The sequence below is a fragment of the Colias eurytheme genome, chromosome 19 (genome assembly GCF_061535395.1).
Source record: "Colias eurytheme isolate Ceu_HAF_F1 chromosome 19, ilColEury1 Martin Lab GWU primary, whole genome shotgun sequence".
In the NCBI taxonomy this organism is placed as follows: Eukaryota; Metazoa; Arthropoda; class Insecta; order Lepidoptera; family Pieridae; genus Colias; species Colias eurytheme.
This window is the reverse complement of record NC_142998.1, coordinates 939,114-963,391: the sequence shown is the minus strand read 5'-3', so window position 1 is coordinate 963,391 and position 24,278 is coordinate 939,114. Positions and strand designations below refer to the sequence as shown.

The 24,278-nt window shown below is 33.7% G+C and overlaps 2 protein-coding genes across 5 annotated transcripts; one reads left to right on the top strand and one right to left on the bottom strand.

Moving 5' to 3' along the window:
• Positions 1-3,525: 3,525 nt before the first annotated feature.
• On the bottom strand, positions 3,526-5,803 carry Vps33B (vacuolar protein sorting 33B). Its single transcript, XM_090113173.1, has 2 exons — positions 5,513-5,803; positions 3,526-5,311 (listed from the first exon to the last, which is right to left on the bottom strand). Exons 1-2 carry the CDS (start codon positions 5,668-5,670, stop codon positions 3,529-3,531), a joined length of 1,941 nt encoding a protein of 646 aa, XP_089969299.1. The 5' UTR covers positions 5,671-5,803; the 3' UTR covers positions 3,526-3,528.
• Positions 5,804-6,050: 247 nt separating this feature from the next.
• Positions 6,051-24,063, top strand: Idh3a (isocitrate dehydrogenase [NAD] subunit alpha, mitochondrial). Of its 4 annotated transcripts, none has more exons than XM_090112826.1 (7): positions 6,051-6,157; positions 6,491-6,658; positions 6,802-6,980; positions 10,904-11,119; positions 13,264-13,399; positions 14,286-14,399; positions 23,606-24,063. In XM_090112826.1, the coding sequence occupies exons 1-7, from the start codon at positions 6,131-6,133 to the stop codon at positions 23,828-23,830; spliced, it is 1,065 nt and encodes a 354-aa protein (XP_089968952.1). In that variant the 5' UTR covers positions 6,051-6,130; the 3' UTR covers positions 23,831-24,063. The 4 variants fall into 4 exon arrangements, with proteins under 4 accessions (XP_089968952.1, XP_089968950.1, XP_089968948.1 ...); XM_090112824.1 differs by lacking the exon at positions 23,606-24,063 and adding an exon at positions 16,825-18,216; XM_090112822.1 differs by lacking the exons at positions 6,051-6,157; positions 23,606-24,063 and adding exons at positions 6,206-6,412; positions 16,825-18,216.
• The last annotated feature ends 215 nt before the right edge of the window (positions 24,064-24,278 follow it).

Sequence of the window (24,278 nt, the reverse complement as noted above, 5' to 3'; positions counted from 1 at the left end):
AGAGTGCGTGAGTTAGTAACGTAAGATGTTTCTTCGGAAACATGTCAAGAGTCCCTAGGTAATAAACATACTAAAACCCCGGGCCACTAGGAGGAGCCCCGGAGTGGGGGGAGGGGGGAAATGGGTCCATTTTTTTCATTTTTCGCTTAAATCTCAAAAACGGTACATGTTAGAGAAAAACTTTCAAGGAAAAATTGAAAGGCCATAAAATTATCTACAAGTTGTACCTGAATCATTTTTTCCTATATCCTACCGTTTCTGAGTTATACGCAGTAAAACATGATTTTGGCTCAAACAATTTCAACATCAATCGATCAAAAAATATTTCTTTCTTCCAAAAAACTCAAATGTGCAACTTGTGACCAGTACTGATAGATTGCTCTTAATTAGGTCTATAATTGGTAAAATAAACACATTCCTCCATGGAAGCCTTTAGGAGGAATCGATTGTCAAAATATTATATTAGGGCAGTTTGAGTTACTGAACTTGATCTTTTTATTTTTTTCTTCGAAAAAACTCAAAAGTGCAACTTGTGACCGGTACAGATAGATTGCTCATAATTAGGTCTATCATTGCTAAAAATACCAGATTCCACCACGGAGGCGTTTACGGGGAATTGAATTTTATCAGGGTAGTTACGATACATGAACTTTTTATTTTTTTTCTTCCAAAAAGCTCAAAAGTGCAACTTGTGACCGGTACAGATAGATTGCTCATAATTAGGTCTATCATTGATAAAAATACCAGATTCCACCATGGAGGCGTTTACGGGGAATTGAATTTTATTAGGGTAGTTAGTTAAAAAGTTCATGTATCGTAACTACCCTAATAAAATTCAATACCTCCTAAAGGCCTCCATGGTGGAATCTGGTATTTTTATCAATGATAGACCCAATTATGAGCAATCTATCTGTACCGGTCACAAGTTGCACTTATGAGTTTTTTGGAAGAAAAAAATAAAAAGATCAAGTTCAGTAACTCAAACTACCATAATATAATATTTTGACAATCGATTCCTCCTAAAGGCTTCCATGGAGGAATGTGTTTATTTTACCAATTATAGACCTAATTAAGAGCAATCTATCAGTACCGGTCACAAGTAGCACTTTTGAGTTTTTTGGAAGAAAGAAATATTTTTTGATCGATTGATGTGGAAATTGTTTGAGCCAAAATCATGTTTTACTGCGTATAACTCAGAAACGGTAGGATATAGGAAAAAATGATTCAGGTACAACTTGTAGATAATTTTATGGCCTTTCAACTTTTCCTTGAAAGTTTTTCTCTAACATGTACCGTTTTTGAGATTTAAGCGAAAAATGAAAAAATGGACCCATTTTCCCCCTCCCCCCACTCCGGGGCTCCTCCTAGTGGCCCGGGGTTTTAGTATGTTTATTACCTAGGGACTCTTGACATGTTTCCGAAGAAACATCTTACGTTACTAACTCACGCACTCTAGAACTTTTTATTCAATGGACTATTAGATTGTACGACATTTTTCGACTCAGCAATTATTCTAAAAATAAAAATAAAAATTATCCTTTATAAAATATTACAAAGTTCTTCGAAATTTACGTATTATTTTATCGACAGCTGGTAACTTTAGCAGGTACCTTTCTGGAGTATTTTTTTCTGCGTGGCAATAGTCAGTAGACACAGGTTGAGAGTGAGGGTCCACATTTTCCAAATTTAAAATTGTTCTGTGAAATTAGTAAATTACTTTCAAACAGGGTCAATTTGATTGATTGCATTTGCAAGGCGACCGTAGGAATTAGGTACCTACATAACTAAGTATAAAAAGTGTCTTTGTAAATTGTAGGCAAGGCAGTGTGTTGCACTATGAATGTAGGTATCTATAAATATCGTCGCATGAATACTCAACTCGCGGAAACGAATTTACAGAATTTACACAAATAATAATATCCAAACTCGCCTGGGTAAACTTTCTCAAATGAATCTATAGTTTAGGTGGTCTGTTGCGGTTCTGCATCAGGTGTTTCAGTTTTCAAAATAAATTATTATTTTATATTTCCCGGATAATATAATAGTACCTACACAACAAAATAACTTTCATTCAAATCCGTCCAGTAGTTCCGGAGATTAGCGTGTACAAACAAACAGACAAACACAGACAGTTTTTTTTATTTACGGGATAAAACTCATCCTATGACCTTTCTCAGGTCTCAAGCTATATCTGCACCAAAATTAGAGCCCAGACATACCTACATACAGACACACATACAAAAATTCTAAAAACTATATTTATGTATAGATATGTACTACATATTACTATGTAATACAGATTATGAATATATTATATATATACATATACATATGTATATTATAAAAAAAAATACCTATTCAATGTAAGTACAATTTTGACTTTCGTACGAATTTGTTATACCTATGTATAGATGTTATGTATGATTATCTAATACAGATTGTAAATATAATATATATGTACTATTCACAACCGGTTTACATATTACTGATATTATTATTTACTGGAGCGAACATAGGATCTGCCTATAGTAATAATAATAATATAAATCTTTCTTGACTTGATTGATTACACCGCGACTGTAAGAATTAGGTACCACTATGAATTTTATTTACCTAACTAAACTTTCTCAAATAGGTAAATCAAGACTTATCTTTTTATATTATAATTATTATTTATTAATATTATAACAATACTATTATATTATACATTATATACATTATTACCTTCGACATTTAGTTATCTTTTCAATTTGAATCTTCTTTAGTTCTCGTTTCTTAAGTCTTTTCATTTTGTTGTTTACCATTTTCAACAAATCAATATTCGGCGTAATTATAAAACACGGCGCAGCAATTTTAGCGTGGTCTACTCGTCTCAACGGAGCGATAGCGTCTGATGTATGAAATAGAATTATGTTTTTAGCTCCCGGAACGTGCGATGGAAGATGATTTCTTGCGTAATTAAAAATATAGTAAGCGCCAAAAGTGTTTTATCGTGATTAAACCAAAACTAAAAGTAATTACACAAAATGCTCTGACAAATATATTGCAAATGTTTTAATATAATTGTTTATGAAAAAAAAATCATAATAAGTATTACCATGTCCAGTAAAAAACGTAAAAGTGTGAAATTTAGAGGTAACTTCGTGAATTTTTTCTATCGAGTCAATTTCAATATTTTATGTTTTTGATCTGACAATATAATCGAAAATATCATCAAGTTTTACATATATTTTATTTTTTATATTTGGTCTTGAATATTACACGTATCAACTAAAAGTTGATTGGTGATTTGACTTTATACGCGCCCTTAAGACTACCTAAAAATGTTACCCATAATTCCTTTTTTATTCAGAGTATTTAATTCTTTTCTATCTATTATAGGTAGTAAAAAGCAATGTAAACGATTTTACATTCGTACATTAAATTCTACTGGTTACAATTTACGATCATAATATTATAGTGAGAACATAAAATAGTCATTAATATATGTATACACATAACAAATTAATCCTGACGTTATTAATTTCTTTAGATATTAGCAGCCATAATATCACTGCCGCTAGCTATACAGTCCCCAGCGATAAATATCTTACTCCCCGTCGCCGCCTGCACAACATCACATGCAGCTATTTCAGCATACGTCACCCCGCCAATAATAAACACTAAAACCGTCCGAGGCTTTATACATAACCCACTATTCATTTTACTATCACTTTTCAACACTTTCAAAATTGACTTTGCGTCCTTACTACCAAGATCTATATTACTTTGCATGGATAGATTGGAAAGCTTTTCATTCAATGTTTCCATACCAGTTTTTAACTTGTCTACAGCAGCGCCACCTACTTTCAAGTCATTTAAAGCTGATAGTTTATTCAATACTTCGGAAAGAGATTCAGAGCATAATAAAGCATTACAGAGAGTAGCGACTAATGGTATATAACTCCCATTAAAAACATAACCAGGGGATGTACCAGCTTCAGTTTGTGGCAACTGTTTTAATTTATTAGCAATATTCTGAAAGCCAGTCTGCCATTTCGGTAATCGTTCACTGAGATTGCTTAAGTTACTAATATTTAACGATAATTTTGGACTAGATGGCTGCACTAACAAACCAGCACTTATTAAATTATTAAACACATATAGAAACTTATATCCGAAAGCGAGTAAATATTTACTAACTAAGGAATTATATTCGTCATAAGATAAACCCTGTGTCAAGCTTAACAAGCACATAAGACGTAAACTGTTATACATATGAATGTCTGTACCAAACTGTTCATCAACAAATGTGAAATTTGATTTTTTATTTCTATTATTCAACATTTCACACTCAGCTTGAGTCAAATTCTCAAACTTATTGTTCATTTCCGCAATAATTGTCTCACTCGCCAACACATGGTTAACTAAATTCTGTTTAAAGAGTGTCACTTGCTGCAGTTTTGTTGCTACAAAGTCTTTCATTTCTTGAATACCAAGAGCTTTTATGTCTTCATTCTTCAAAAGTTTCGCCTTTGAACTTAAGACGCTTAAAACTTCAGAGAAATGCCTGTGTTTAATTTCACCGTATAAGTTATCTATAGAACTGTCTAACGTCATCACTGTGTTTTTTTCTCCTTTATCCTCACTAGATGTGAAATTCATTTTGCCCTTTTTCAATTTTGTTTCTTTGACATTCAGGTCTAAGTGACCACAGTTTATGCTGAAGATTTCATTCAATAAACCACTGTATGTAGCAGGAGTAAGTAAGCTGGAGGCATAATCTTGGTCTCTGTCCATGATAATTAAAGCACCTATTTCTTGGGAATTTTCCATATTAACAAAATCTCTTTCATAGCTTTCCTTATACACCTCCAATATATCAAGAACACTGGATGATAATTTGCCAAGCGATAATATACATTTCGGCTGGCCAGTAACATGGAATAAACTCCACAAACACATAGAAATGCTGCTCAATAAAGACTGATTTTGCTCAACAAACATTTGTCTATAGAGAAATGGTAATTCCAAACTTAGTAATTGTTCATCTAAACTAAATAATTCCCAAGAAAATGAGTGCAATTTTACAATGTCGTACAGGCCTTTACTTTCAAGTATAGAATCGTAAGTAGACATTGTTTTGGGCACAATAATAACATTGAAACATTTGGCATCAGTTAGTGAAGGATTTTGGCTGAGTACTGAAGAGATTTGGTCAAGAACACATTTGTATTTTTGAAGGCAAGCCGGTATCAGATATGCACGATTTGTGTTAGCCGTATTTCCCAATTGTGGTTCCATTTTGTAAATTTTATCAACACCATGTTGCCTGCAAGAATCCAATAAGAATTAATGATTAAAAATATTCCTAGGTTTCTCAAAGGTGAGTACAATTGAAAGATAAATAAATATGTATTTATTTAGAGGAGGAATAACAGAAAACGTTGAAGGCATAGTAATATTAGCTACTTGTTGCTTTGTAATTTTTAGTTTGATTAATATAAATAAAACTCTTGTCTCTCAGACTAACCTTAACCAACTCACTCCACATATTCTTTCCAAAGGTTTAATGAGAATTGGGTCAATAATCAAATCTAATTTACTGCCGCAAGCCGACAGTATACATTGGAGTTTGTGTTGAGAAATTAGGCATAATGATGCTAATTTTAAAGACAGAGGTTGATCCATCACTGAAGTGTTTTCATACTACGTTCATTCAATTATTTAAAACATTCAATACACTATTTGAAACAAAAATAAACAGTATTTTGTTATTATTTTTCAGCAAGATTTTGGCCAATTCGCAAACATGAAACAGCTGACAATGACGTTTACGAAATTATTGACATCTGGCATTAAATTATCATGCGTTCAGTAATTTTATATCCATTTAGAGAAATCGTTGTTAAAAATATTAAATAAATTTAATTACTCACATGTTTTTGTTGATAAGTATGGTATAAGGTAATCTCTGCAATCTCCACATATATTTTTGTAAGAAGATGCAGGTGCAATAAAATATTTTATTTAAATCGACCTTGGTAATTTGACAGTACTTTCCGGTCATGCGTCGATGTCTTGCTCGCAATTTCCTCCCCTCCGCCTCTTGCCGCGGAGTCTTGTCGTCGTAATATAAAATTTTAGTGAAATGGCTGCAAGATTTATTAAAAAAATCGTAAGTTTGTGATTCGTGAATGCAATAACTAATTTCTTTTGTTTATCTGCATGCTATTTCTTCTTTCTAACACATAAAAACCGCTTGTGTAGTTAATTTTTCCCATCCAAAAATAGACTTATAGTTATGTCGAAGAATTACATAAATGCGCTTTTGAAGCCTTTTCGTGAGAGTAAAGTCGTAGAGAGCTTGTTGAAATTGTTCGATTCGGGGGTGGAAAAGACGCCCAGTGCGGTCGGGAGTGTCGTTAGTAAGGTTAACATAATTTTATTCAAGGATGTAGTTAAGTGTGCGAGGTTAAGATAGTGGTGATATATTTTGTGTTTTATTTAGGTTCCGGCGAGCAGGGCTGGTGCTGCGCAGTACAGCACTGGAGTGCGGAAGGTGACTTTGATCCCTGGACATGGAATCGGACCGGAAATTACCGTGGCGGTGCAGAAAATATTCGAAGCAGCCAAAGTTCCTATCGAGTGGGATGAAGTCGATGTGACAGCTGTTAGAGTAAGTACCTGCGACATCGTAACTAAATCTTGTTAGTTATATACACTACTTCATAATAAACATTCTTCAAGACATTGATTATGTTATTAATTAAATTTAATTATGATTTAAAACCGTGCATTAAAATTAACCTATAATTTTAGGGTCCAGATGGCAAATTCGGCATTCCTCAAAGGGCGATTGACTCTGTCAATGAAAACAAAATTGGGCTGAAGGGTCCATTGATGACTCCAGTCGGTAAAGGTTACCGATCCTTGAACCTGGCCCTCCGTAAAGAGTTTGACCTGTATGCTAATGTCAGGCCTTGCAAGAGTTTAGATGGGTGAGTAAAATATGTATATTCAGTTAAAATTTTATATTTGACTAAGTATAATGCTCTGCATTTTTACCAGTGTTTCAAAAACAATCCACATTTTTGTATGTTGTTTTTAAATATACTTGTACTCACAAAATATACCTAATTATTTATTATATCTTAAAGTGATGGTTACATTTTTTTCATCATTCATATACTTAAAGGGAAATTTCATTCATTGTATACGTATAAAATATATTCATGAATAAAATGAATCATTATTTTAATTGACTTATCATAAACTATTTTATTGGAAGATAGGTGTAAAAATAAACTAAGTATTCATATTTGTGTCATAAAACCTTGATGTTCCCTTACCATAAATTTATTTTTAACAGCATTGAGGATAACATGTAGATAAGAGAATAGATATTTGAAATATTAAAATTACTCTGATAGCAAAACATGGCTAATCCCAAAAACTTCTGTTGAAATTTTGTCTCACTGAATTGTATCAATTTTATACACTGTATATTCAATATACAGTGTATTAATCCATCAGTCCCCGGAATCACAGACACAATAGATAATCTATTGTGTCGCGCCCTGATCGGGGCGCTCGGTGGTCAATGGGTTAAATTGATACAATTATATTCACTATATTATATTCAATATACAGTGTATTAAATTGATACAATTCATGTCAAATTATAGTGTGAGCATTATTAACTTATGAACTAGGTTTTAACTTTTAACATTGGCTATTCAAGCAAATAAGTCCAGCCATTATGTGAAAAATTTACAGAAAAAAAGTGAAGTCCCATGTCCCCTAGTGGGGTAAGGGGCAGATTTACATATTTTACAACAAACATATTTTAAATATACAGTAGAACTCCAATTATCCGAACTCCGACTATCCGAATCGCCGATTATCCGAATCACAAAAAATTGTCCAAAAAAAGTCTAAGTGCGCTATTATTCTTCCCCTAACAAGAATATGGAGAGGATGATGATGATAAAGATGCGTTGTCACTAGAGGAAATAAGAAAAATGATTGCAAAAATATTTAAAACATGTGAATATTTCATGTTTCTTTCATTTAATTCAATAAAAAAATAGTGCAATATCAAAACATAGCTTTTATTCTCTCCAATGGCAATTTCTTTTAAAAATCCGATTATCGAATGGGTCCCGGTCCCCATTAATTCAGATAATTGGAGTTCTACTGTATATAAATCATATTTAATTTGTAAGAATGGGATTAAATTAATAATCTGCAGGATATAAATGATTTAAATCCAAAGTATGTCGCAAACGGCTCGCCTATCAGTGATTGATTTTTCACATTCAGCATTGACTGATTATGCTTATCTGTAAGTCAATGTTGCATTACAATTATAAAAAAAGTAAATCATGTTGTCTGTAAGTATGTAACTTTATTTTTTCACCAAAAATAATGACAGGATAAATGTGTTATTTCCAATAAATGTTAACATTGTATCAGTTGACTTATATGACTCATTTCATTTGCATATTTATTTGTTTTACATGTAAAGGGCTGATAAAAGTATAAGTTACTAGCGGTCCGCCCCGGCTTCGCCCGTGGTACATAATATTTGCGTTTTCTCTACATAAAAACCATCCTCGTACTTCAAGGAATATAATAAAAAAAGAATGATCGAAATCGGTTCAGCCGTTCTCGAGTTATGCGCTTACCAACACATTTTGCGATTCATTTTTATATATAAGAAGATTAATTAGGATATTGTGCTTGCTTCTCATTTTTATTTTATTTAGGAAAAACATAGTCACTTTTCTTTATTTATTTTTCTCAATCCAATCCAATAATTGCCAAATACAACAAATTTTAATGTCCAATAATACCAGTTATTTGTTAAAAGTTTTGACTCGCGCACAAGTTTTTCCACACCGTCTATAAAAAACGCCAAACGTAAATATTTGATTCTATTTTAGTATTGTAATTTGGGCAAAAGAAAACACCATCTGTGAAAATGTCAACTTTTCACACAATTTAATTTCAGACACAGTCACACCACAGTGTCTTAATAGGCGTCCGTTTGTACCTCTAGAATACAGAACCCCAAAAAGTGACTTATAAATTAAGAACACCATCAGACGACCATCAGTCACGTAATTGTAAAAAATTGATAAGTACTGATAACAAAATGTACGTAATCCGTTTGAATTCCGCACATGATAAAGTCAGGAAATATAATCTGATCGGGAAACCTGATAGCCCATTATCTACACGCCATTGTCGTATTTACTGATATGACATACAAAATTACAATCAATATGTAGCTGTATCGCTTCAAGTATGTTTTATTTGGAAGTCAGATACAAGGAGATAAAGTAATATAAAAATCGATCTAGCCGATTTGATGTATGAATTATGTGACTTTGTTTTATATGATATGAATTATGATACTTCATCTTAAACGCACTTGAAAACGCTTATATCTTGTCTACTCAATGCGCTCACTTACAAACTCATCAATACAACGACCTCGCCTTAAAGTTGCATAACACAAACAGTACAGTATTTCCATACAAAAATGGCTAATTTATTATAGAAAAACATGAGAGGCGAAGATAAATGCCAATTTAACCAAACTATGAAATTGCACAGCTCAGAGTATAGTATGAACTATGAATGAAATAAACACGACGAAAGCAAATTTAAAAATAAATTAGGTCCGAATGCCGAAGTGAAGTGTTTGTTTTTATTTCGTTGTTTCACTTACAATGTATCAAGTTGGGAATACTGCCAAGCGCGCGACAGAACCATGAATTATTCAAAGCGTTTAAATATCAAATTATCGTCAATATGAACTCGCAATTCAATCTATCCACACTTATCTTTCAATTTGTTACGCTTCCTTATTCCGTTGTCCAGTAAATATGATTATGTATTCTTTCTACGAATAATATTTTTGTAGTGAAACTTCTTTAGGCGTGTTGAGAGTAAAATTTTAAGGGTGCGTCATGGCAATTGGCAATACCACAGACTAATAATAATATACTACGTATACAAGCAATACCGTCACGTCATGAAGTAAGGCGACGATTTAGGTATCTTGTCAAAGAAGTTTCACTTCTGACATGTGTGCTCGGCGCAAACGCTCTTATTTTTGATGTAGTGGATATAGTACTAAGTACCCACATAAAATGCAGAACTAAATGAAATTGATAACAGCAAAAGTGACTAAGAAGTTCGTCAGTACAGGGTCATCGCTTTTGTTTTCTGTCTTTTGTTTGTACTACATTTACAACGGTTATTTTGTTACTCACGCTTTGAAGCCGAAACGTCCTTTTTTGTCAGATTTTTTGAGAAACAAACGGCATACTTTTCTGTCTCAAATGCCGTCTTGGCATAAAACCTACCCAGAAAAATGTAATCTTAGATTTATATTAGGAATTCGATCCCTAATAGAGGGTAATAAAAATAAATTTAATCTCGCATAGCACCTAAATATGGTTCACCCTGCTCTTACAGAAAATCGATCAATTTAACAGCTTTCCGGTAATATTTCAGTCTGTATCTGTGTCTGTTTCAGTTTGTATGTTTGTGAAAAACTGCTGAACCGATTTTTATGAAATTTAGCGATATGAAGAGGTTAGCGATATGAAGAGGTTAGCAATGCGGGTAAAACTGCGGGGCACCGATAATTATATATCTCTTCTCCCTTATCAAAAGGAATGCGGATAAAACCGCGGGGCACAGCTAATCTTATATATAAAAATGAATCGCAAAATGTGTTGGTAAGCGCATAACTCGAGATCGGCTGAACCGATTTCGATAATTCTTTTTTTATTATATTCCTTGAAGTACGAGGATGGTTCTTATGTAGAGAAAACGTAAATATTATGTACCACGGGCGAAGCCGGGGCGGACCGCTAGTTATCTATAAATTTATTTTCTCTTACAGTATCAAAACCCTCTACGACAATGTGGACGTGGTCACCATCCGTGAGAACACAGAGGGCGAGTACTCTGGCATCGAGCATGAGATCGTAGATGGCGTAGTGCAATCCATCAAACTGATCACGGAGGAGGCCAGCAAACGTGTCGCTGAGTTCGCGTTCCAGTTCGCGAGGGATAATAAGAGGAAGAAGGTCACTGCTGTCCACAAGGCTAATATTATGTGAGTATGGTTTAAGAGGGTAGTTGCTTTTTGAAGTGAAACTTCTTTATCGGGGTTGGAAAAAAATTTAGTGTAACATTTTTCCGTTACGCGCCATCTTTTTCTTATCCCTACCACGCGTGATTCGACGTATCTCTGTAAAGTTGCATATAGTAAATTATTTTTTGAAAAATAAGGTCATAAAGAAGTATCACTTCTTACGTGTGTACACTAGTACACGCACACATTTTTTTTATAAATCTGTCAAATAAATGTTCGTAACAGTTGCTGGTTAGTTGTTTATAGGACTGGGTATATAACTGCAGTTTACAAAAACTATATTTAAGTTAATATTAAAAGCATAAAAATAATTTGTTATCAACTAATGTTCTGTCCATTGTTCGCTCTAAAAGATGTAATTCTTGCTTATAAAATAACTTTTCTACTTATATGGTATACTCATGTTGCCATAAACATTTATTAAAATGATCAGCATTGTTTAATCCTAAAAGATATCCCACACCAATAAGTACAAAAAACTAAACCAGAATACTATTGCCTTTTCTTATCAAAAATGTTTCCAAAACACCACAAACTGCTACACTTATGTTGATACAACTTAATTTACATCCGTCCAAAACCATATTTTCATGCAATACAGCTAAACACTGAACACACATTATGCAATAGATATGGCATAGTGATAATAGAAACATATAGTCTTGTTAACGAGGTGTCGGGTGGCCCATTTGTATTGTGTTACTTGGCAATTGTGGCTTAAGTGTAGGTATGTGATACTTATACTAGTTGATTGATCTGACTTTGTCCATTTAGACATAATATTTTTTGTTTTTCAAGTATCTTCAATTCAACGTTTTGAAATAAACACAATTTTCGTGAATATAACGTCTATTTATTAGTGAATAGCATCAAAATGAGTAAAACTGTTTTTGAGATTAGCGTGAATGGATTCACACTTCACAGGCATCGAAATACAGTAAAAAATAATAATCATTAATCTAGAATGTCATGACCGCCTCCTTGGTACAGTGGTGCGTGAGCGTAGAACCGAGGGGTCCTGGGTTCGATTCCCGGTGGAGACGAAGAGTCTCGGTCTGGCAGGACACAGAAGGCTGATCACCTACTTGTCCCTAAAGAAAATCAGTCAGTGAAACAGATGTAGGAATAATGCATCTGCCCCTTACCCCACTAGGGGACATGGGACTTCACTTTTATAGAATGTCATACCAATATCTTTCTCCTCATATATAGCTCTGAAAATATCTTATTCGTACAGACAACAATCAGTTACACTTTTCTTGTGTTAAAGTTACTATGTAACATGTTTAGACTGTGACGGTGTAATAAACATCTAAACTAGTTACAATTAGAGATTAATTTGCACATTGATGGTGAAATTAATATTATTTCAATACTTGAACCATATGGAATAAATTAATTTGCCATAATTAATATGATTAACAAAACGGTTAATATGAAAATATTTTATTATTATTTTCTTATATCAAATATGGACGCACATACCTAGATTAATTAGGTTTAGAGACATTTTTTTTCAAAGAATTTACAATTCACTTATTCTAAAATTAATTAGCCTTTGATAATCCACACAATAATCTATCTTTCATGATATTTATAAATTACTAGCGGTCCGTCCCGGCTTCGCCCGTGGTACATATTTAAGTTTTCTCTACATAAAAACCATCCTCGTACTTCAAGGAACATAATAAAAAAAGAATTATCGAAATCGGTTCAGCCGTTCTCGAGTTATGCGCTTACCAACACATTTTGCTATTCATTTTTATATATAAGATTTAGGTACTTATTTATGTACATACATATATTTATTTATGGCATAATTATTTTATTTGTAAAGCAAAAATATAACATTAACACGCCTTCACAATAAATTGAATCCTTCTGTTTTTGGGTTGTCTTGCAGAAATCGCTTACAGCGACGAGATGGCCCCTCTTATTTTGTAATTCTATATTTAGTGTGCAATGAAGAATTTTTCATTTTTTTTTCCAGGTCTATGTCCAGCAGTGTACAAACATAGGCTGTTAATGATGATGATGAAGGATTTTTCATTCATTCATTTATTCAAAATTCAATAACAATTAATTCTACTATCTATATATTCCAGGCGTATGTCGGACGGTCTGTTCCTGCGTTGTTGCCGCGATCTAGCCACCAAGTACCCGGACATTAGATTCGAGGAACGCTACTTAGATACAGTCTGCCTTAACATGGTGCAAGATCCATCGAAGTTTGATGTCCTTGTGAGTATATGAAAATATTAAGCATAGCATAGCATGCATAGCTTCTATCGCGGGCCTTGAGCGCGGGGACCGAATCGAGAAATTCCGTAACGAAAAAACCTCACGCTCCCCACGGGGACGGGCGCGGAGGTGTGGCTTGAAGGCATAGCATGCAATAGCTTTACCGCGGCAGTCCCCGAGTGACACACGTCTTTTTTTATTATAAAATATGAAAAAATTAATTTAAAATGTAACTATAATATAACATTCGAAAATTCTAGATAAAATATTTCTGTATCGTTTTTAGCACTTTTCTTCTGCGTTTTTAGATGAATAATTATATAGTTGATTTAATATAACTGACAGTCTTGAATGTTTAAGAATACCCTCAGAAGTCGTAGAAAGAATATGTCGTTTTCATTTACCAATCCATAATCTTGGTCATACTTACAATATAATAAATAACACGCAAAATATGAATAATCACTAAGCAATTGTCTTGTTTTCACCGGTTTATGTAAAATAGATATAAAAGATAATTCTCTAGATAATATGATATTATATGTTTGTCAGTGTAGCTAATCCGTATCGGACTGATACTGGATTTTTTTTACAAATTTAAACGTGATTTATTCATTATATTACGTTTCAAACACTTTAAAATCAGTTACAATGTCTTATTTTCGAAATGTATAATACTTGCGTAAAATCAACAAGGGATATTGGATTACTTTCCTTTTTTTTAATTTTTAACAAGTTAATAACTCAGGCCCCGGAATCACAGACACAATAGAAAGTCTATTGTGTCGTGGACCGATTGGGCCGTTCGGGGCTCAATGGGTTAAAAATATTTTTTTTTTATAAATTAAGCATTTTTTACAGATTGCATTTTTTTTCTATTTTACAGGTGATGCCCAACCTCTACGGTGACATTATGTCGGACATGTGTTCAGGACTCGTCGGTGGGCTCGGGCTCACGCCATCAGGCAACATCGGCAAGAATGGCGCGCTTTTTGAGTCTGTGAGTATGAGATATAGGCGTTTGCCGCGCTTTTTTGAGATTTTTTGAAGTGAAAACTTCTTTAGTTGGGTATAAAATCTTAAACTCGCGTCAGGACACGTGGCCTGATCGAAAAAGCGTAAGACGGATGGATATCAAACATGCTCAACGTTAATAATCAAGTTTTCACTTCTGCCGGCACTCCCGGAGTGCAACCCGTCTTTTTTTTTTTAAGTAAATACGACAATTGCAGAAGACGGTATTTTTTGGGGACAAAATGGTGTAAATACAAATGCATTTTCAAGATGTTGTGGTAATATCTTGAAAATGATATGACATTTGACTGAATCTAGTAGTGCCTAGTACAGATATAAATTGAATGAAATGTTCAATTTTTTTTTTAATTTTCGTTCAAAAAACTCAAACACAAAATATAAGGTACATGCAATTAACATTTCATAAAACAATAATTTAAAATTATACATATAAAAGACCGAAAATCGTTGACTCGAATCTTAAATAATTCTGTATGCTGTTATTTCCTTACTAAAAGCTATGAAATGTTCATAAATAACGAGAATTTCAAAATTACTATTTTTGTCTGTATTCTAAAGATTTTAATTTAATCAGAAAGTAATATTTATTTAGAATAAGGATGTCATTGATTTAAAAGTAGCTAGAATATGTACATGTTAGGCTGATTTCAAAAAAAATGAGTCATATAATAACATGACAATATAATAAAATTATCTCTGATAACAAGATTCCCTGAAAACGATTCAAAATTATATCAAATATTATTATTTTTATATACGTGCTACTGTACTATTCTACTATATTAAACTTTTTATCATCTTTATAGGCAAAAGATTAAAAACATGAATTGTAAAGCAAAAAAAACTTACTCTCAACAAAAATCAAATGCAATATATTCTATTATTAATGTTCGGTAGATCTGCGATTGGTTTTCAACTATTTTATACCCCTTAGAAGAGGTGACCTGCCCCCCTAGACAAGTGACTTTCTATTAGCGTAACGTTCAATAGAATAGATTATGAATGTATGAGATTGACGTAATCAATCGTCGTCGTCGTCGTCGTAATCAAACGTCAATCTCATACATTCATAATCTATTCTTTTGAACTTTACGCTAATAGAAAGCCACTTGTCTAGGGGGGCAGGTAGACATTGGTTATAAAAATAAACAAATAAAATAAAAAGAACAAGTGTTATATTATGAGGCCGTAAGTTATTATCAATATAATATACACTAACAGGTGTGGTACAGAATGGCTGCATGCAAGATATTTGTTAACACATTGCTATACTGTGATGTTTTTTAATAATTTAATAAAATATATAATTAAAAAGTCGCTTCGTACTTGTGTTTGTGGGATTAAGATTGTATGTAACATATCAGTTTTTCTACCTAGTTAGAAATTTACTCTGAAATTAAATTATTATTAATTGTTACATATTATCTTATGGGAAAAAATAAAATCATTTATGTCACGAATTATAACTTCATTTTGTAAAATCAAATCTCAATTTGGATTTGTTTAATTGTTTTACATACAAGTTACACACGTTAAAACCTACAACTTTCTAAATCAACCAAATCCCGTACTAAAATATCCATACATAACATTAAAATAAATCCAAAACCATTGAGATAATATTAATAGGAGACGACACCGCCTACATCACTTATGTTCCACTCAACATACGTCATGTGACGTATGTTGAGCGGTATTTTTTAATGGTTTTAAAGTGAAACGCATCAAACATGCCTTCGTGTGTGTTACGATATTGCACAAATAATACAAATAATACGGAAAAGTGCAAAGGAATAACTTTCATCGTTAAGTACCTAACTAAATAATAATTTTTAAAACTTAGTTAGAGCAAAAAAAATGGCGCACAGATTTTGTTCGTGGTGTCTCCTCCATACGTAGTAATATTATCTCAATGTCCAAAACTCGTTTTTACTTAATCTCACATATATATTTAAAACAAATCATAATCCACCATAAGCAATCAAACAATAATATTTTTAGGAACAAAATTTTATAAAACCCATTTATATACCAAATTCATACTAAATATATACTAAATATATAACACTATATGTTAGTCCCGTCCCAAATTTACTAACTCCGTTGGTTCAGGCCATTGTAAACCGCATGCAAGAAGCTTATATCGAATACACTGGAGATTTCAGTATGAACATTAACTTGTAACAAGAAAATATGACCTTGAATGACGCCTGTATGTATTTTTGTAACTTGGCAAGTTAGGTGTGAAAGGGATAAAAAACATACAGGCGTCATTCAACGTCATATTTTTTTGTTACAAGTTAATGTTCATACCGAAATCTACAGTGTATTAGATATAAGCTCCTTGACCGCATGTCTGTCCGTGTGTGTAAAACGACTAACATTTGCAGGTACACGGCACCGCGCCAGCTATCGCCGGGCAAGACAAGGCCAATCCCACGGCTTTGCTCCTTTCCGGTGTCATGATGTTACGTCACATGCAACTAAAAGAACACGCGGACAAAATAGAAACGTCCTGCTTCAATGTATTGCGCGAAGGAAAAGTTTTGACAGAAGATTTGGGCGGGAACAGCTCGTGCACAGATTATACGAATGAGATCATAAAGAATCTGGCTTAGTTTTTTTTTTTTAGGCAAAGTAAATTTGCGGTTGTCGATGTTGTGTTGCGCCGTTGGAGCGTGTTTGTAACGTGGGTTAATTTAATGAAATAAAAATGGTTAATTTAATTATATTGACTAAACATATGAAAATCAAACTGACAAGAATAATTATACTGTTTAAAATCTAATTTTAATGACGATTTATTTTTTATGCTTTTCGTATTAAAATGTTTTATGTGAAAAGTCGAAATCGGAAATTCATTAAAATTTTATATTATAGTTTGTTAGATTCGAAAATATAACACGTTACGAACGCGTATCTTTTTTACAGTATTGACGATAGTATTAAGTTATTTTTTTCCTCACCAAGTGACGCAACATTGACGTGTAGAGGAATTATAGTTGAATTTAATTTAACGAGCCGAATGCGTTTAGCCAAAAAGTATAAAAGATAAGATCTGCGAGGAATGGAAGGGAGTTGCCAAGAAATACAGAATTTTTATGTCGATATAGACATTTTTGAAGTAATGTCAATTGATAAATTGTTTCACATTATAAAAATGAGTAATGAATTAAATGTTCTTGGCGAATTCCTTCATTTTCACATTTGCAATTGGTAACAATTGGAAACAAATAACTGCCACGCTCTTTATCGCATACTCGTATTACTTATGTATTAATTTAATATGGCAACTTTTTGTCTAAAAATTAGCCCCGAGATTAATAGAACATACTCCACTTGTATTTTAAATACCACCGACATTTATGTCATGTAGAAGTTGCCAGTTCCTTGTCAGCTAATTAGTGTTACCATTATTATTTATAAATAGTGAGAAATGGCTGTTTTATGTATTGTGTTGTCTGCTAATATTCTTATTATTTTTTTTCTAATTTATTCATTATGAATTATGTATTTTACTTTTAAAGCTATTCTCAGTAGTAGGAACAATTAGTGAATAGGTACTTATTTAATTTCAGTATTTATAGAAATACATTCCTGTGCATTTTTATTACTATTTATGTGATTTTATGTATTATTTTCTGTGTGATTGATCGTGTTTATTTAAGTACAATTTCAGATGAAATCTGACAATAATGCTAATCAAATCTGTAATATTCGATTACACGATGTTTGTGTGGTCTCACATTAATTTATGTAGATAATAAAGTTAATTGAAATTAGTGTTGCTTTATTTACCTCATTTATACATCATTTCCCCGTTCCTAGTATTTTTTTTTCAAATCCTTTTCTATTTTTTTAAAGCCGTATAAGCATAAAAATTTTCATTTCACTATTATAGTCTAATAAATTTTCTTTTGAACAACTTTTCTTCTTCTGTTTGAACAACTCTTGATAGACGGCGTATTATTTTACATAGAAAAGTACAATTGAATGTGTACGGTGTTTCAATTGTGAAGTTCATACGGAGTTCTAAAAAATATATTTACAAACTTTAGAATGCTATTTCTATTGGTTTAGTTTACGCCTATAAAACAATCTTGAGTTAAATTAAAAAGAGGATCGTTATAATTACCATCTTACATAGATAAAAGATACCTGCCTATAGTCTATTAACCCTAAAACACTCACCGGATGTACTTTTATATTTTCCATAAAAAAAACCACTATAATAATCCTTAACTTTGCTGATTTCATCACTTCACAAATTTGATTTCACTATGGAGGCAATACAACAGTCTCTAGCACAAATGTCTGAACTCTTCAACAAAAGAATGCTAGATTTCCAGCAGGAACTTCAAAAGTCCACTTCAACTACCACTCTGGCAAGTCCTCCATCTCGTCTGGCCTCTGATTTCCTTGCTTTCCGTTCCTTTGTTGTGACATCACTTCAATGCCTTCAAACCCAAGTTGATTCTCTGAGTCAAATGTATGACAGCTTAGAGATGAGAAATCGGAGGAAGATATTGTTGCTTCACGGTGTAGCCGAAGATACTGATAAAAGCCCCATCACCATTTCTCTTGAGTTGATGTCCAAACATTTGAAGGTTCCTAACTTGTCTGCGGACTGCATAACTCAATGTCACAGATTGGGATCTCTGAAGGATGGCAAGCCGAGACCTATTCTCTTGAAGTTTAACAATCTGTCTTTGAAACAAGAATTATGGTCAGCCAAAGCGAAGCTGAAGGGATCTGGCGTCACATTATCGGAGTTCCTTACTAAGCACCGGCATGATCTCTTCATGGCCACTAGAGAGCGGTTTGGTGTCACTAAAAGTTGGACTCGAGATGGTCGCATTTATGTGATTGCTCCTGATGGTTCACGCCACCGTATTGAAACCAACGCTGATCTGAAGGCCATTGCGAGTGATACTGGTAATAAGCCTTGTGTCAGTGTGCCTGCGAAGACTGATTCTTCATCGTCGATGGATGTCAAAGGTGCAGCGCGTAATAGGAGACCCAATAGAGCTAAATAGTGCCTTTCCTTATTTTCCTTATTAATTAACAAATAACTCTAAAGATTGTAAACTTCTGTCTTCCCATATAATATTAGAAGATTTGTATTTGTATTTTTTTCTCATCATTTAAGTTAGTGTCTCATATTTTGTATATTTCGTTTTCTTGTTTAGTTATAATTTTATTATATTATTACTTCTACATATTATTCTATAGCTTTCACATAATATTTTTCGCACGGTAGTTTATATTATTGTTTACCCTACTTAAATGTCATATTTTTTTTCTTTTTCTGCTGTCAAATGTCAAGTCGTACAGCTGTCATATGGAATTAGTGTTGTAAATAAGACTTAACATTCACTATGCGTTTATCGGTTTTTCAAATTTATGTTTTATTATTTGTAAATGTCGTTTTTTTGTTTGTTTTTGTTTTGTTTTTATTTATTTTTTCCGGTGGGTTAGGGGTATTGAAGCGATTTTTGTATATATATTTTTTTTTTTCTTATATTTTATTTATTATAGTACATATTTATTTATGTTTATATTATTATAATGTCTGTTAACGATAGTTCCGAATTTATTGATTGTTTAGATTCACCTTCTTCCGATTCTCTTGGCAGCAGTGAGGATAGTTTTCGTAGTGTGTCTCCGCCATCTCTTGATATAACTCTTTCCTCTATTTTCCTGGATGTCCCGAGAAACTTTAATGTTGTACACATCAACGCTCAAAGCATTCCTGCTCACTTTCCCGATTTACTCACTTCATTCCTTTCCACCAACATACACGCGATCCTCATATCTGAATCCTGGCTCAAGCCTAATCTTCCTTCATCCGCATATTCCCTTCCAGGCTTCAGCCTTATTCGCAACGACCGTACTGTGAGAGGCGGTGGTGGAGTTGCCATCTACATCCGTTCCCATATTCCCTATAAATTGGTATTTTCCTCTCCTCAACCCCCGCCCCCTAATTCCACCGAAAATATTCTCCTTGAAGTCCATCTGCCCTATTCCAAAATTCTTGTCGGTGTTTTTTATAGTCCTTCCCTCTCCATCGATTATTTTTCCAGTTTTGAAGACCTCCTTGACCTTTATTCTCCCCAATATGATCATTTAATCCTTATGGGTGACTTCAACACATGTCTATTAAAAGGCGACAGCCGTAGCAAGAAGTTACTCTCCCTCCTAAACTCCCACAGTCTCCAGGTTCTTCCACTTAATCCTACCCATTTCTTTCCCGGCTGTAATCCCTCCCTCCTTGATTTAATGATTGTATCTTCACCTAGTCTTGTAGCTAAGTACGGTCAATGCCCTGCTGACGCTTTTTCCTTCCATGATCTCCTTTATCTGTCCTATAACCTTCGTCCTCCTAAATTCAAACCCTCTACTATTATGCTACGTAATTTTGTTGGGATAGACCTAAGTCAGCTTTCTGCTGATGCTAAGCTGTGTGATTGGCAGAGTGTCGTTGATGCCGAATCCATCGATGGCAAGGTTTCCTTATTTAATAATCTTGTAATTGGCCTATACGATAAACACGCACCCACTCGACCTGTGAAGAGAAAACATACTCCAGCTCCTTGGCTTTCTCCTGACCTTAAATCACTTTTAAATAAGAAAAATAGAGCTAAGGCCAAAATTAAATCTGCAAAAACAGACGATGCCCGGGAGAAATACAAAACAATTCGTAATCGTTGCAACATATTGTGTAGAGACGCACAACGACGCCATTTCCATTCATCTGTCGAGAACGGCGACTCTGTCAAAATTTGGAACTTCCTAAAAAGTCTAGGAGTTGGTAAAAATTCCCATTCTTTGTCCTCTCCCAATGTCAATATAGATAATTTAAATCAGCATTTTTCATCTTCAGTTTATATCAACAATACTTTAAAACAAATCACACTAGATAACCTTGCTTCTCTTCCAACTCCAGAATTTCCCCCGTTCAGTTTTAGTCAACTCACCGATTGTGATGTTAAGAAAAGCATATTGTCCATCGCCTCTAACGCTGCCGGCTGTGACCTTGTGAGTCGTAGAATGATCATCCCTATCCTCGATATAATTAATCCCACCATTACCCATATCCTTAACTTCTCTCTTTCGTCCGGGACCTTTCCTAACTGTTGGAAAGATGCCCACATTATTCCTCTACCTAAAAAATCTAGTCCTAAATTGTTATCCGATTATCGTCCTATTTCTATTTTACCCTTCCTTTCCAAAGTCCTTGAACGCCTTATCCATCAACAATTAACCACTTTCATTAACTCCAACAATATCCTGAGTCCTTTCCAGTCCGGGTTCCGCTCTGGCCACAGCACAGCTACTGCTCTAGTGAAGGTAACAGACGACATTCGTGCAGGGATGGATAATAAGCAGCTCACAGTTCTTACTCTTCTAGACTTCAGCAATGCTTTTAATACAGTCGACTTTGACATACTGCTGAGTCTGCTGCGTTTGATTAACATTCCAACTTCGGTGATTGACTGGTTTCGTAATTACCTGCGTGGCCGGCGGCAGCGTGTTCTGATGGGTGACACCCACTCTTCTTGGGCTGCTGTCTCCGCCGGTGTGCCGCAGGGTGGCGTGTTGTCACCTCTCCTCTTTTCTATCTTTATAAATTCCTTAACCTCGCGCCTCACTTCTCTCTACCATATGTACGCTGACGACTTACAAATCTACACCCAGGCCTCGCTCAACAATTTACCTAGTGCTATCCGACATATAAATGCCGAACTAGCAACCCTGGTCAATTGGAGTGACGAATACGGTCTAAAAATCAATCCTGCTAAGAGTCACGCGATTATCATGGGAAGTCCGTATCTCGTTTCCGAAATTGACTGGGGCGCCTTACCCAGTGTCTGCCTTGGTGGAGTAACAATTCCTTATTGTAAGGTGGTTAAAAATCTAGGTGTTCATCTCGACCAAACACTATCGTGGTCTCACCACCTACAAGAGATCAGTCGTAAGGTGTATGCGGCATCGGGTACTCTTCGGCGTCTACGTAACTTTTTGCCTATTCCAACAAAAATTATGTTAGCTCAATCCCTTCTCTTCCCTATCCTCGACTATGCGGATGTGTGTTTTCCTGACCTTACGGTTGAGAATATGGAGAAACTTGAGCGTCTGCAAAATCTTTTAATTCGATTTGTATTCGGCCTTCGCAAATTCGACCATGTCTCTTTCTATCGCAGACGCCTCAAGTGGCTCCCTATTCGCCTCCGACATCATCTCCACTGTCTTCAATTACTATACCGTATCCTTTTCGATCCTTCCTCTCCTTCCTACCTTAAGAATAACTTCATTTTTCAACACTGCGAAAACTACTCTCTTCGATCAGCTGACAAACTTATTTTGTGTATTCCCTCTCATCGCACCAATTTTTATGCGGGTTCTTTTGCTGTCTCTGCCGTCAAGTTATGGAACTCCCTACCTTTAAAAATCAGACTTGCTCCTTCCTTATCCTCTTTTAAACATCATGTCCGTAATCATTTCCTCTTAACTGCCTATAATTCGGATTAGTTTATGTAGTATACTTCTATTTAGACATATTTATATTTATTTATATATATATATATTATATATATTTAATATTTATATAGTTACTACTATGTAGTATGCATATGTGTATGTATGAGTATCTTATGATATATTTGTATTTCATATATTTATTTAGGTAATATTAGTAATATTATTATTTATATATTTTTTATTTTTGTTCATTTTTACGTATTTATATCATGTACTGTATAAAATGTGTATATATTTTATTGTGTTCTCTTATTATTTCTACCCTATTCTAAAAATATGTTTTTATTTTGTCCGACAACTTTTTGCGCTTCTTTGCCTTTCTCCCCGTGGTTGCCTGGCAGAGATCACTGCATAGTGATAAGGCCGCCTTTTGTGCTTTCTAATCTTATTTTTTGTAACCTTTATGTATATTTTGTTTATTTTTTGCACAATAAAGTGTTAAATAAATAAATAAATAATAACTGGGGATTACCATTTGTATTAAGTGTTGCCATTCAAAAATTTGTTTCGGAAAAGTAAATCATTACAATATATTAATCAAAAAAAAATCATAGATAAATCAAGTGAACTTCAGTAGGTATTACAGTAGCATTATATTCTAGCATTTTTCATATAACTGTATCTTCACAGGTCCACGGTACAGCTCCCGACATAGCTGGCAAGGACATGGCCAACCCGACAGCTCTACTGCTCTCCGCTATTATGATGTTGCGGCATTTACAATTCAACGAACACGCTGATAAAGTACAGAACGCCTGCTACGAAGTATTGAGGGAAGGAAAGACACTCACCGGAGATCTCGGAGGCACTGCTAAGTGCAGCGAATACACAAATGCCATTATTTCAAAATTGTAAATAATTTTGTTAGTATTATACCGTGTTACAGTGAAATGTTACTTATACATAATATGTGAAAAGATAGTCCTATTCAGAAATTATTGATGTTATCAATCAAATTTCCAAAGACCATTATTTTTAAGTCGATATTACAACCGAGTTGTTGTCTCATGTTACCTATTTATTCCCAATTCAACAAATTCACGATTTAGTGTAGATTTTGTTAATAAAAAAATACTTATAATTTTAAATTGTCTTTATTTAATCACCCTCTCAAAAATCGAAATTTAAATAGTTATTAATGTTTAAATTTGAACCTTAGATTTGAGCTATAAAATGTAAAAATATTTCGTTTTTTCCAATAACTTTCTTTAAATAGTTTTAACAAATAAAGCAGTATTTAAGAATAAGGTCGTTTATTTATATTGGTAGTTTACTTCTAAATTATAAAAATATATAATTTTGT